Source organism: Arvicola amphibius, chromosome 6 (assembly GCF_903992535.2).
Source record: "Arvicola amphibius chromosome 6, mArvAmp1.2, whole genome shotgun sequence".
Taxonomy (NCBI): domain Eukaryota; kingdom Metazoa; phylum Chordata; class Mammalia; order Rodentia; family Cricetidae; genus Arvicola; species Arvicola amphibius.
The window spans coordinates 94,432,669-94,444,840 of record NC_052052.2 but is presented as its reverse complement, the minus strand read 5'-3'; the positions used below and the strand labels follow the sequence as shown (position 1 = coordinate 94,444,840).

The 12,172-nt window shown below is 45.7% G+C and overlaps 1 protein-coding gene across 1 annotated transcript; it reads right to left on the bottom strand.

Annotated features, from left to right (window-relative positions):
* Positions 1–10,255: 10,255 nt before the first annotated feature.
* LOC121677231 lies at positions 10,256–11,899 on the bottom strand. The gene is made up of 2 exons (XM_042055320.1): positions 11,006–11,899; positions 10,256–10,900 (listed from the first exon to the last, which is right to left on the bottom strand). The coding sequence occupies exons 1-2, from the start codon at positions 11,897–11,899 to the stop codon at positions 10,256–10,258; spliced, it is 1,539 nt and encodes a 512-aa protein (XP_041911254.1).
* Positions 11,900–12,172: the final 273 nt, after the last annotated feature.

Sequence of the window (12,172 nt, the reverse complement as noted above, 5' to 3'; positions counted from 1 at the left end):
ACCATGTCCCTGGCTGTTCTCAGAGCCATGTCAGCTCACCTCTACAGCCCAGCAGTATTATCTCAGACACAAGTCCTCAGACAGGTGACAAGCTAGAGCCAGTGGGACTAAAATCTGCTTATCTGCATTGGAATATGGTCCTTCACAACCTTAGCCATAAAAAAGATGAAATTCCATTATTTTCAACAACCTGGATGAAGCTGGAGAAGTGTCTTAATAAGACGGACACAGAAAAACAAGCACATGACGGCACTCATATGTGGAAGCTAAGAGTTGTTCTCAAAGACGCTGAAAGTGGGAGACCGGAGCTACAGCTCACTCTATAGAGTGTTTACCTAGCATGGTAGTCTCAGTAAGACTGGCCCCGTAGACTCAGGTTTGAATGCTTGGGGAGCTAGAGAGTAGCATTGTTAGGGAGTAGCATTACTTAGGGAGTAGGAGATGTGGTCTTGTTGGAGGAAGTGTGTCACTAGGGGTGAGTCTGGGGGCTTCAAATGTTCAAGCCAGGTTCAGTCTCTCTCTCTCTCTCTCTCCTTTCTCGTTCTCTCCTAAGCCTCCTCTCCTCTCTCCTCTGTCTCTCTCTCCTCTCTCATCGTCCTCGTGTCCTCTTCTCTCTCTGTCCTGTCCTCTTACTCTCGCTGTCTCTCTCTCTTCGTCTCTCCTGCGCTCTCTTCTCCTCTCTCTCTGTCTCTCTCTCTCTCTCTGTGCTCTCTCTCATCTCGCTCATCTCTCTCTCTCGTCTCTTCTCTCTCTCTCTCATCCTCTCTCTCGTTATCATCTCTCTGTCTCATCATCCTCTCTCTCTCTCTTTCTGTTGCCTGCCTATCTAGATGTAGATCTTTCTGTTCCTCCTCCGGCACCATGTCTGCCTGCATGTTCACCATGCTTCCCACCATGACAACAATGAACTAAATCGCTGAACCTGTAAGCCAGCCCCATTTAATGTCTTTATAAGAGTTGCTGTGGCCATGATGTCTCTTCATAGCAATAGAAACCCTAAGACATCTAGCATTTACAAAGGCCTGAGTTTTATCCACAAAATTAAATAGACTAGGTATGGGGGTGTCTACCTGTCAATCCCAGGAGGATCCAAAGTTCAACTTCTTTCTTGGTTACATAGAAGTTCAAGATCAGCTTGGGATACATGGAATACATGAAACTTAGTCTTGAAAATTTTTATTACCTTTTTCATTAATTTATGGGCGCACATAAGAAAAACAAATTTTTGAAGAGATAACGTTTCTGATTTAAACATTCTGCAATGCATGCTTCTTCGAGACATCCCATTTTCCCATTAATATGGACAATTTTTATGTTGTGGTATGCTAGTTAAAAATAAATATAAGATTTTTTTAAAGCGCTGTAGCTATAAATTCAATACATTTAAAATTGAAAAAATGAAAGAAAATTGGTCAACCTGATAGCCATCCAAACCATTAAAAATTAATACCTTCAGACCATTTTTCAGAAATGTACCAATTACTTTAGTGCACACTCCCAAGAATAAGTCAAAATAGTCAGTGCTCATATCTACAAAGCTAGAATCTACCTGTTTCCTGGAATTCAAGTGAAATAAATTAAAGTCCCACAGCGGACCAAAAGCTGCCCTGGTCCACCTTCCTTAAGATTTCATCAGGTTGTCCATATGTCTAGTATTCTGTTGGCCTCAATATCCTGCCTCTGCATCCTTCCCCCTGGACAGCAGTATAACATGGACTATAGCCCATTCACTGATGTTCACTGGCGCCACTCCTGGTAGAAGAGGCAAATCTTCCTAATGGTTTGTGGATCATAGAAATCCCTTAGCTGGGGGCTGTGGGTGTAGTTCAGCAGTTAAACACATGTTAGCATGCAAGAGACTCCAGGCGTAACTCCAGGCACTACAGAAGAAAACAGTTTACATTTTATTAGTCTTGTTCTATGTCAACCATGGCCCCGATCATTTCATGTGATGTTTAGTGTCTTGATCAACTTGGGGTGTTTTAACAAACTGCCCAAGGCTGAGAAACTGATAAATAGTGAATTATTGCTTATAATTCTGACGGCCAAGATCGAGGCTCCAACAGACACAGTGTTGGATGGGGTCTTGCTTTCTTCCTCATAGATGGCTCCTCTTACTGTCTCCTCACATGGGGAAATGGGCAGAAAGGGACAAGCAGACTCTCTCAGTTCCTTTCAAACAGGTTTCCTTACTAGCTAAACTCTTTGCCACTGTGACCAAATATCTGATTATAGTGGTATATTATTTGTGTTTTAGTAAATAAAGCTTGCCTGAAGATGAGAGGGCAAAACAGCCGCACTGCTCAGTCCTACAGGCCAGGCAGTGGTGGTGCACACTCCTTTAATCCAGCATTCAGGAAACAGGCAGACAGATCTCTGTGTTCAAGGCCACCCTGAGCTACACAAGCTTGAACAAGATATGTCTGTTGGGGAATATTATTTTCAGGTGTGTGACTTTTCTTTACACTGTGTTTGTTTAACTCTGTGAAGCTGTGATACTGTGCCTGTCTAAAACACCCAGTGGTCCTAATAAAGAGAAGAACAGCCAATAGCGAGGCCAGGAGCGAGGAGAAGTGGGGCTGGCAGGTAGAGATTATAAATAGGAGAAATGAGGAAGAGCAGGAGCAAGAGAACAAGAGAACTTCAGGGCTCAGCTGGTTACACAGCAAGCCATGGAGAAAAAAGTAAGGTATACAGAAATAGAGAAAGATAAAAGCCCAGAGGGAAAAGATAGATGGGATAATTTAAGGTAAGACACGCTGGCCAGAAATAAGCCAAGCTAAGGCCAGGCATTCATAATTAAGAATGTGTGTGTGTGCTAAGCTTCTGTGTGTGATTTATTGGCTGTATGGTGGGCCCCTCAAAAAAAAGAATAAAACATCACATACCACTGTCTAAAAGGTCTTTTTTGATGGCACTGGGTTTAGAAACCAGGACCTTGAACATTTTAGAGAAACTCCCTACCACTGAGCTACACTCCCAGACCAAAATATTGGAAGCAAAGAGAAGTCCTTGCCACTCACTGCTCCTATCAGCAACTTCAGCTTGGACTTCCCAGTCTCTGGAACTGGGAGAAATAAATTTATTTATTTATAAATTATCCAGTCTATGGTGTTCTGTTCTAGCTACATAGCTAGGCTAAGACAACTGCAACACCTAGAACTCCCTCCTGCTCACATGTACCCATATTCCCCTGGATGAAATAAAGGCTAAAAGACTGCTATCTTCCTTATGCTAGCTAGGCCTGGCATGGTGGCACATGCCTTTAATCCCAGCACTCTGGAGGCAGAGGCAGGTGGATCTCTGTGAGTTCAAGGCCAGCCTGGTCTATGAAGTGAGTTCCAGGACAAGTAGGGCTGTTAAAGAAACCCTGTCTCAAAAAACAACCCCCTCAAAGAAACCTTTTGGTATTTATTTTCAGAGTCCAGGACAATCTTTAGCTCATAGTACGCTCACGGATTATTAGACCTGAATGAACACTGAGTTCAAGAAACACATCAGATGATTAACTGAGTCACCCAAATCTTATGCATTAGTCTTTAAACAATTCCTTATGAAGCCATAAAATTGTTCTTTTTCTAAAGAGAAAATACTTCAGTGCAGACTTTATTTAGGCATAGTGTTCCTGTAACCTCAAACCTTCTTGTTCCTTTATGGGTTCTCATACTCATTCTCATTGCAACATGCTCACCAGATTTTCTGTCTCTCTCCCCTGTGATGCTTTGAAGTAAAGTATGATTGAATAACTGCAGTTTGAGCTTTGACAAAGTTTGAGTAAATGGATTACAGATAATTTCCCTTAAATGCGATCTTCAATGCCAGGAATACACAAAGCTCACCAGAGCAAGACTTTTACCAAGGACAGGAGGTTTGACTCTCTAATTCACAGAAAATACCTGCACACTTGTTGAACTTAAGATACCGCTGGCCTTTAGAATCACTCAGGATTTTGTTGTTGCTGCTGTTTTCTGGTGAGTGTTTATTTGTGACAGTGTCTCACAGTGAAGCAGTAGACTGGAACTCACTCTGTAGACCAGGCTAGGCTTGAACTCACGGAGGTCTACCTGCCTCTGCCTTCCCAGTTCTGGGATTGAAAGTATGTGCCACTACATTTTTTTTTTCTTTTTGAGACTGTCTCACTGTGTAGTCCAAGATGCCCTACGACAAAAAGAGAAAGAGAAGAGGAGGAAAATAAGCTGCCCATCAATACTACCTGTTAGATGTTTTCAGTTTACCAGTTGTTGAGGCTGAGAACTGGAGAACAATCTAATGAAGCCCTTGTTGGAGAAAGGATGCCCACAAATGCCCAGTATGCAATGAGCCACCAGGTCTGCTTCATGCATGCTAGGAAAGCACTCTACCAAGTGGGCTTCATCCCCAATCCTAAGGAAGACATATTAATCTAGCCACCGCATATGGCTTGGACTCTTACAGATGCAACCGCATGAATCTGCCTTATTAAAAGGTACATTGTTGCCGGGCGATGGTGGCGCACGCCTTTAATCCCAGCACTCGGGAGGCAGAGGCAGGCGGATCTCTGTGAGTTCAAGACCAGCCGGGTCTACAGAGCTAGTTCTGGGACAGGCTCCAAAGCCATAGAGAAACCCTGTCTCGAAAAAAAACAAAACAAAAAAAAGTACAATGTTACACTTCAATTCCCAGGAACATGGGAATGTTAAATTTTAGATGTCATTGCACTTGACTGCAGACAGATTTTTCTTTGGGCCACCAGCTCACAAAAAAATGACATGAAAACTTATTAATAATTATTAAAGCCCCCCAAAAAATGATTGAAGCTCATCCTGTAGCTCAGGCTTGTCCCACTAGTTCTTATGACTTAACTCCTTTTTGTCCATCTATAGGATGCCACGTGACTCATGGCTTTACCTCTCCTCCTGCATGTCTTGCTCCCTCTGTGTTTAGCTAGTGACCTCCTTCTTTCTTCCTCCCAGAGCTCTCTGTCCCCAGAAGTCCCTCCTAACCTCTTCCTACCTAGCTAATGGCCATTCAGCTCTTTATGAAACCAATCACAGCGACACATCTTCACACAGTATAAAGGAATATTCCACAAACTTGACCCTTTTGAAAATCACTTTAAGCAGCATGTAGAATGGTCAGGCTATGGAGGGTATGGGTAAAGCAGACAGCAACAGGAGTAATGGCATCCCATGAATCTTAGTATTACATGAAAGACTGCTGGTACTTTAGAATGGAATTTTCAAAAACCACATTATTCATAGATTAAGAAAGAGCTGTTGTGGAATATTAGTTTAATGATAAACTAATATATTTAGTAATAAAGATGTGTCACATTCATTTATGCTGTGGAATATTTGTTTAATGACACAAAGATGTGTTGCATTCTTTTATGTTGCATTTGTTTAACTCTGTGAAGCTGTGTTACTTTGCTTACCTAAAACACCTGATTGGTCTAATAAAGAGCTGAATGGCCAATAGCAAATCTGAAGAGGGATAGGCAGGGCCGCCAGGTAGAGAGAATAAATAGAAGGAAAAGAAGAGAAGAAAGGAGGAAAGAGAAAAGGAGAAGGAGAGGAAGACACCAGGGGCCAGCCACCCAACCACACAGCAAACCACAGAGTAAAGGAAGGTGTATGGACCAGAGAATGGCAAAAGCCTGGAGGCAAAGGTAGATGGGATAATTTAAGTCAAGAAAAGCTGACTAGAAATAAACCAAGCTAAAACCAGGCACTCATAAGTAAGAATAGTTTCCATGAATTTATTCGGAAGCTGGATGGCAGCACACACCCCCAAAAAAACCAACTACAAAGATTTATGTCTCAAACAATGTAGACAGAAATACAAAGGGGTCTGAAAAACCTTTGGCAGGTGGTGATGCTCGGGTCACGCTACTCGAGAACTCCACACCTTGGTGTTTGAGAAGAAAAGATCATGCTCTTTCTCACCTTCTTTTTCTTTTCATTCATTCATTCTTTTTAATTCATTCATTTGGCTTTTCAAGACAGGGTTTCTTTGTGTAGGTTTGGAGCCTGTCCTGGAACTAGCTCTTATAGACCAGGCTGGCTTCAAACTCACAGAGATTCTCCTGCCTCTGCCTCTGCCTCTGCCTCCTGAGTGCTGGGATTAAAGGCGTGTGCCACCACGGCCTGGCTTCACCTTCTTATTTTCTCTGAAGTAATAAAATCTTGTTCTAGAAACATCTTCCCTATACCAGAAGAGTGCACTTAGCCCTAAAGACACAGACAGGGACACACACACACACACACACACACACAAACAAAAGGCTCTGCTAAGTTTCCCACAGTTTATTACCATCAGATCAGATCCCTTTCTCCACTCAGACTTTTTCAAATATAAATTTTTATTTATTTTTTTTACATTTAGTTATTTCGTTGGGAAGGGGGCGTGTAAACACGCCATGGTGTGGAGGTCAGAGGACAGCTTATGGGAGTCAGTTCTCTCCCTTCGTTGTGTGGGTTCCAGGGCTGGAACTCAGGTGCCAGCTTGGTGCCCAGCACGTTTATCCACTGAGCCAGGTCATCAAGTGGACAAAAACGGAAGGGGAGGAAGATTCAACAAAGTGCGCTCTGACCTCCACACAGACACCATGGCACAAGCAGAGACACTATTTTGTTTTTAAGTCACAGGTTTACTTGTTTCTTTGGGTCTTCATTTCTAAGGGCTCCTGTATTGTGATTATATTTTTAAAAAATATTTCATTTTTTTCTTGCTAATCTCTGCCATGAAGGTTGGAATTGATGAAGAAAATTTATTAATTTTCTCATCTGTAATAATGAAAGACTCGTGTGCTCAAAATGTGGATAAAAATATGAATTAAAATTTTCTTGCCGGGTGTGGTGGTGCACGCCTTTAATCCCAGCGCTTGGACCAGAGGCAGGCTGATCTCCGTGCATCTGTGGCCAGTCTGCTCTACACAGAGAGTTCTAACACAGGCAGGACGATACAGAGAGACCCTGTCTTAAAAACAAACAAACATAAAATTTCTTGCCTAAGTTTTTAAAGCAATATTGTATATTTGTCACTAATATTGACTTTAAATATATAATTAAATGAATATTAAATGCTATGGGTAGGCACCGGACTCTTTCCTTTAAACCACTAGAACTTTTGTGTCACGGGAATCTTGATTAGGGTTCTGTTGGGTCCCCTTGAGGGAAAGCTAGTTCGCTCTGATCAAAAGAATGGAAGGCCTCTGGCCTGGAGGGAGACCTAACACTCCAAACTACCCAAAACACAGTTGGGCCAGTCAATCACCTGACTAAGAGACCCCTACTGAGAAAGGCAAATTCATCCACCTAATGCCATACTAAAGAGATGGGAGGAATAATTATCCTCCTAATGACATAATGTGCTTTTTCTTCCCAGAAAGCTGGAACCTGGAGCAGGGAGATGCCCTGAGATTCTGTGATGTCTATCCATTTTCTGCGTATCACTTAGAAGGGTGTAACTATTTTTAAACTCTAATAAAATTGTCCCTGAGCTTTCTTCTGAGGAGGCAAAGAACCCTAAGAGGGGGCCGCTTTCTCAGCAATTTAGGGTACCCAATGTGCAGCTCCATAAAACTTTCAGTAACACAAAAGCACAGCTTTTCACTAGGAAACCTCTACACTGTCTTTAAGTCTATACAACTTTTATTTTAAATTAACTGGAAAATTTCCCATAATTTTTAAATTTTATTCAGTCTTGTTAAATGCCATATTCTTATTTAACACTATAATAAAGAAGCAAGAGAGACAGCTTGAAGTTAAGAGCACTTGCTGTTCCTGCAGAGGACCCAAATTCAGTTCCCAGCATCTATGGTGGGCAGTTCACACTGAAAGACCCCCGAAGTGGGTTGTCTTCCAGTCTGGGAAGACCCTCCCAAGGAACAGCGAGACCACTTTTCGGATGCAAAAGCAAGAGGCTTTATTCAGATACACAGGTACCTGGGGGCGACTTAGTCTCTCGGAGGACTAGCGCGCCTTTAGGCTGGAGCAGTGGGTTTTTATAGGGTCGGGGAGCAAAAGCGCGGGTACAGAAGCGAGAAGCGTAGTTACAGGGTTCTGATTGGACAATTTAAACAAGGCTTCGGGTTTAAACTAGGGACAGCTGGGCACTTCCAGGGGGTTTCCAAGAAATCAGATATGCAAGTTAACTTCGTTTATCTAGGGTACAAGCTGTTTCCGTTCCCTTGCTCATGGCCAGGTGTCTGACCACAGATATCCTGCTTGGCCCCCACCGCCCTTGTTTTTCTGAGCTGAACTTTAACTGAGCTTCCCTGTCCTCTGCGCTGGTAAAATTTTATGCCTTGCGAAATGGCGTTACTGCTGCTAGCTGCTATTATTGAGTGGGGGTCTTTCATTCCCCCCTTTTTCTTTAAACTGAATAAAATCCTTTATTCAGCTGACTTGGTTTCCTACATCTTTAGGGTCAAACTGTTTAAGTTGGTGGTATTGTTGGGTCAAGACCAAGGCCTGTATAACTGACAGCCTGTCTTTCATGAACTGAACCAGACGGTTGAGGATACAAGGCCCGAACAGCAAGATTAACAGTATGATTATGAGGGGGCCCATAAAATGATTAGGGGGGCTCCCGAGTAAGTCTTATCTTTAGAGGGTTTTGAGAACGTTGAACCTTTCATGATGATTCTGATGTTTTCTTGTCCGGTCGGGCCGCTTTTACGTGGGAGGCGTGGACCCAGGCCGCGATGCCGTCGACCTTGAGAGCAGTCGGAGTAGTCAGCAGCACAGTGTAGGGTCCCTTCCAACGGGGTTCCAAATTCTTAGTCCGATGTCTGCGGACCCAAACCGCGTCACCAATTTGGTAGTTGTGGGGTATCACTGGTCTGTCCAGCTGGTCTTTGTAAGCGGCAGCAAGTGGCTTCCAGACTTCCCTCTGCACGGCCTGGAGTGCCTGTAAGTGAGCTTGCAAAGAGGGACTGTTAGCAAAGTCTGAAATATCGGGGTCAAAAAAATTAATGAGGGGCGGGGGCGCCCCATATAATATCTCAAAGGGAGTAAGCCCATGAGGTCCTGGAGTGTTGTGGGCACGATAAAGGGCTAGGGGTAGTAGGAGTACCCAATCTCTAGTGCCAGTTGCAAGTGTTAATTTAGTTAGAGTCTCCTTGATTGTTCTATTTATCCTCTCTACCTGTCCTGAACTTTGGGGTCGGTAAGCACAATGTAATTTCCAATCAATCCCCAAGAGCTTGGCCACCAACTGACTTACCTGGGAGACAAAGGCGGGCCCATTGTCGGTTCCCAGTACCTGGGGCATGCCGTACCTGGGGAAAATCTCTTCCAACAGCTTCTTGGTCACTATCTTGGCTGTTTCATGTTTGGTCGGGTAGGCTTCTACCCATCCGGAGAAGGTGTCAACAAATACCAACAGATATTTGTATCCATATTGTCCAGGCTTAATTTTAGTGAAATCAATTTCCCAATGGGTACCTGGTCGGTGTCCTCGTACCCGGATTCCTATCCCGAATTTGGATTTTCCAGCATTGACCTGAGCGCATGCCCTGCAGGCATCAGCTACTTGTTGTAGGATTTTGTCTCTGCCTAGCAAATAATGGAAGCTTTCTTCTCTGTCTAGGAGAGTTTTCATTTTCCGAGGACTAAGGTGAGTCAGCTTGTGTAAATAATCTATCAGTTCGAAAGTCTGTTTTGTGGGCACCACAGATCTGCCTTGGAAGACCCAATGCCCTCTGGCCAAATCATGAGAAGCCCCCATTCTTTTTAGTATCTCCGTGTCCTCTCTGGTATAGTGGAAGGGACAATGTAAAGGAGGGGCGTTGGTATCTTCTGGGGCAATCGTGAGGACTTGTGAGGCGCCTGGCGTCATGCCTATAGCGGCCTCTCGTGCGGCCCCGTCAGCCATTTGGTTGCCTCGGGCCTCGGGGCTGTCCCCTTTTTGGTGTCCTGGGCAATGGATTATACTTAGTTTTCGGGGTAAAAACAGGGCTTTTAGTAAGGCCAAGATCTCGTTTTTGTTTTTAATTTCCTTGCCCTCGGATGTTAGCAGTCCCCGCCTCCGATAAATCTCCCCGTGGATGTGGGCAGTGGCAAAGGCGTACCGGCTATCAGTATAGACATTAAGCTTCTTACCTTCTGCCAGCTTGAGAGCCTGGGTGAGCGCAACGAGTTCAGCCCGCTGGGCAGAGGTTCCGGCTGGAAGGGCTTCTGCCCAGATTACCTTGGTTTCGGTGGTCACCGCAGCCCCGGCTCTTCGTTGACCATCTTTTAGAAAGCTGCTCCCGTCTGTATACCAGGTAAAATCAGCGTTCTGGAGGGGTTGATCCGTCAGGTCCGGTCTGGTCCCGTGCATTTCCGCAAGGATCTCGAGGCAATTGTGTTTCGCCCCTCCCTCCGGCAAAGGGAGCAGGGTTGAGGCAATTGTGTTTCGCCCCTCCCTCCGGCAAAGGGAGCAGGGTTGCAGGGTTTAGGGTTACCACAGGTCCGAAGTGCACCCGGTCCGTATCCAGGAGCATGGCTTGGTAGTGGGTCATGCGGGCATTAGAGAGCCAACGGTCTGGAGGCTGCTTAACCAAGGCTTCCATTGCATGAGGTGCCAGGATGGCCAATGGCTGGCCCAGAGTTAGTTTACCCGCGTCCTTGGTAAGGACTGCAATCGCCGCTACCATTCGCAGGCAGGGCGGCCATCCTGAAGCCACTGGGTCGAGCTTCTTCGAGAGATAAGCTACAGGACGTCTCCAAGGACCCAGTTTTTGGGTTAGGACCCCTTTTGTGTAACCCTGTTTTTCGTCCACAAACAGTTCAAATGGCTTAGTTAGGTCTGGGAGTCCCAATGCGGGAGCGGTGAGTAAGGCCCGCTTTATTTCCTGATATGCCTTTTGTTGGTCCTCGCCCCACCTGGGGCCCCCTCCGGTCTCCCTCCTGTCTACCCTGTCTTTGACTGGAAACTACGGTGGCCAAGAGTTTGCTCATCTCCTTATGTCTCTTACGGTCCCTTTCTTTTTCCTTTTCCTCAGCTTTTTTTTTCTGCGACGGTCCTCTCTTTCCTCTGCCTCCTTTCTAAGACGGTCCTCCCTTAAGTTTTCTAGGCGCTCGAGTCTGCGTTTGATATCCGGAGCAGATTGCCAAATGAAAGACATAGCTACGCTAGTTTCTTGCCCTGGATCTTCTGGGTCATAAGGGGTGTATCTACGATAGGCTTCTTTGAGTCGCTCTAAGAACGCTGAGGGAGTTTCTCCTGGTCCCTGCAATACCTGTTTAACTTTAGCCAGGTTGGTGGGGCGTCGGCCTGCCCCATGGAGACCCGCTATGAGCAACTGGCGATAGAGAATTAGGTGATTCCTACCTTCCTGGGTGGTGAAGTCCCAGTTGGGACGTTCGAGGGGAAAAGCGGCATCTATTTCATTAGGCAGCTGGGTGGGACGTCCGTCTGTTCCCCGAACCGCCTTTCGAGCCTCCAGGAGGACTCTCTGCTTCTCCTCCGAAGTCAGCAAAGTCTGCAGTAATTGTTGGCAATCATCCCAGGTGGGCTGATGAGTAATCAGGACCGACTCAATTAGAGCAGTCAGCCTAACTGGGTCTTCAGAAAAAGAGGGATTGTTATTTTTCCAGTTATATAGGTCGGAGGAGGAGAACGGCCAGTATTGTAGTTGGCCATTTCCTCCGGTCCGGAGAGGGAATGCCTGAGAGGAAGTAGAATCCGCGGCCAGCTGCTGGTCTCGCCGTCCCCTTAAGCGGGCTGCCATGGGGGACGGGGCAGCGGGAGATGGCGCGGCAGGCCCCTCGTTTTCATCGGTCGAGTCGGCCACCTGAGGCGGGAGGGCCTGTTCTCGGTAGGGAGGGGGGTCCTGTTGGAGTGGGGAGGAGTGGAGGGGGTAAGGAGGGAGCAGACGGAGGAAGTGGGGGTTTGGGAGGGACAAAAGGCTTAACCCATGGTGGTGGATCATATGCCATTGCCTCCCAAGTCACGATGTAGGCAACTTGGTCTGGGTGCCCATGAGGGCCGGGGTCCATCACTTTGGCTTTGACCTGTGAAATAATAGTAAGGTCGAATGTACCATCCCTCGACCAGCCCACGTTAAACGTGGGCCATTCAGACGAACAGAAAGTGACCCAACGCCTTTTTCGGACTTCCACGGACTGGTTGTTCGCAATGTCCTGGACGTCCCTCCAGTGCTGTAAAGTTAGACTCAAAGGGGTAATTAAGGACTGTCCCATAT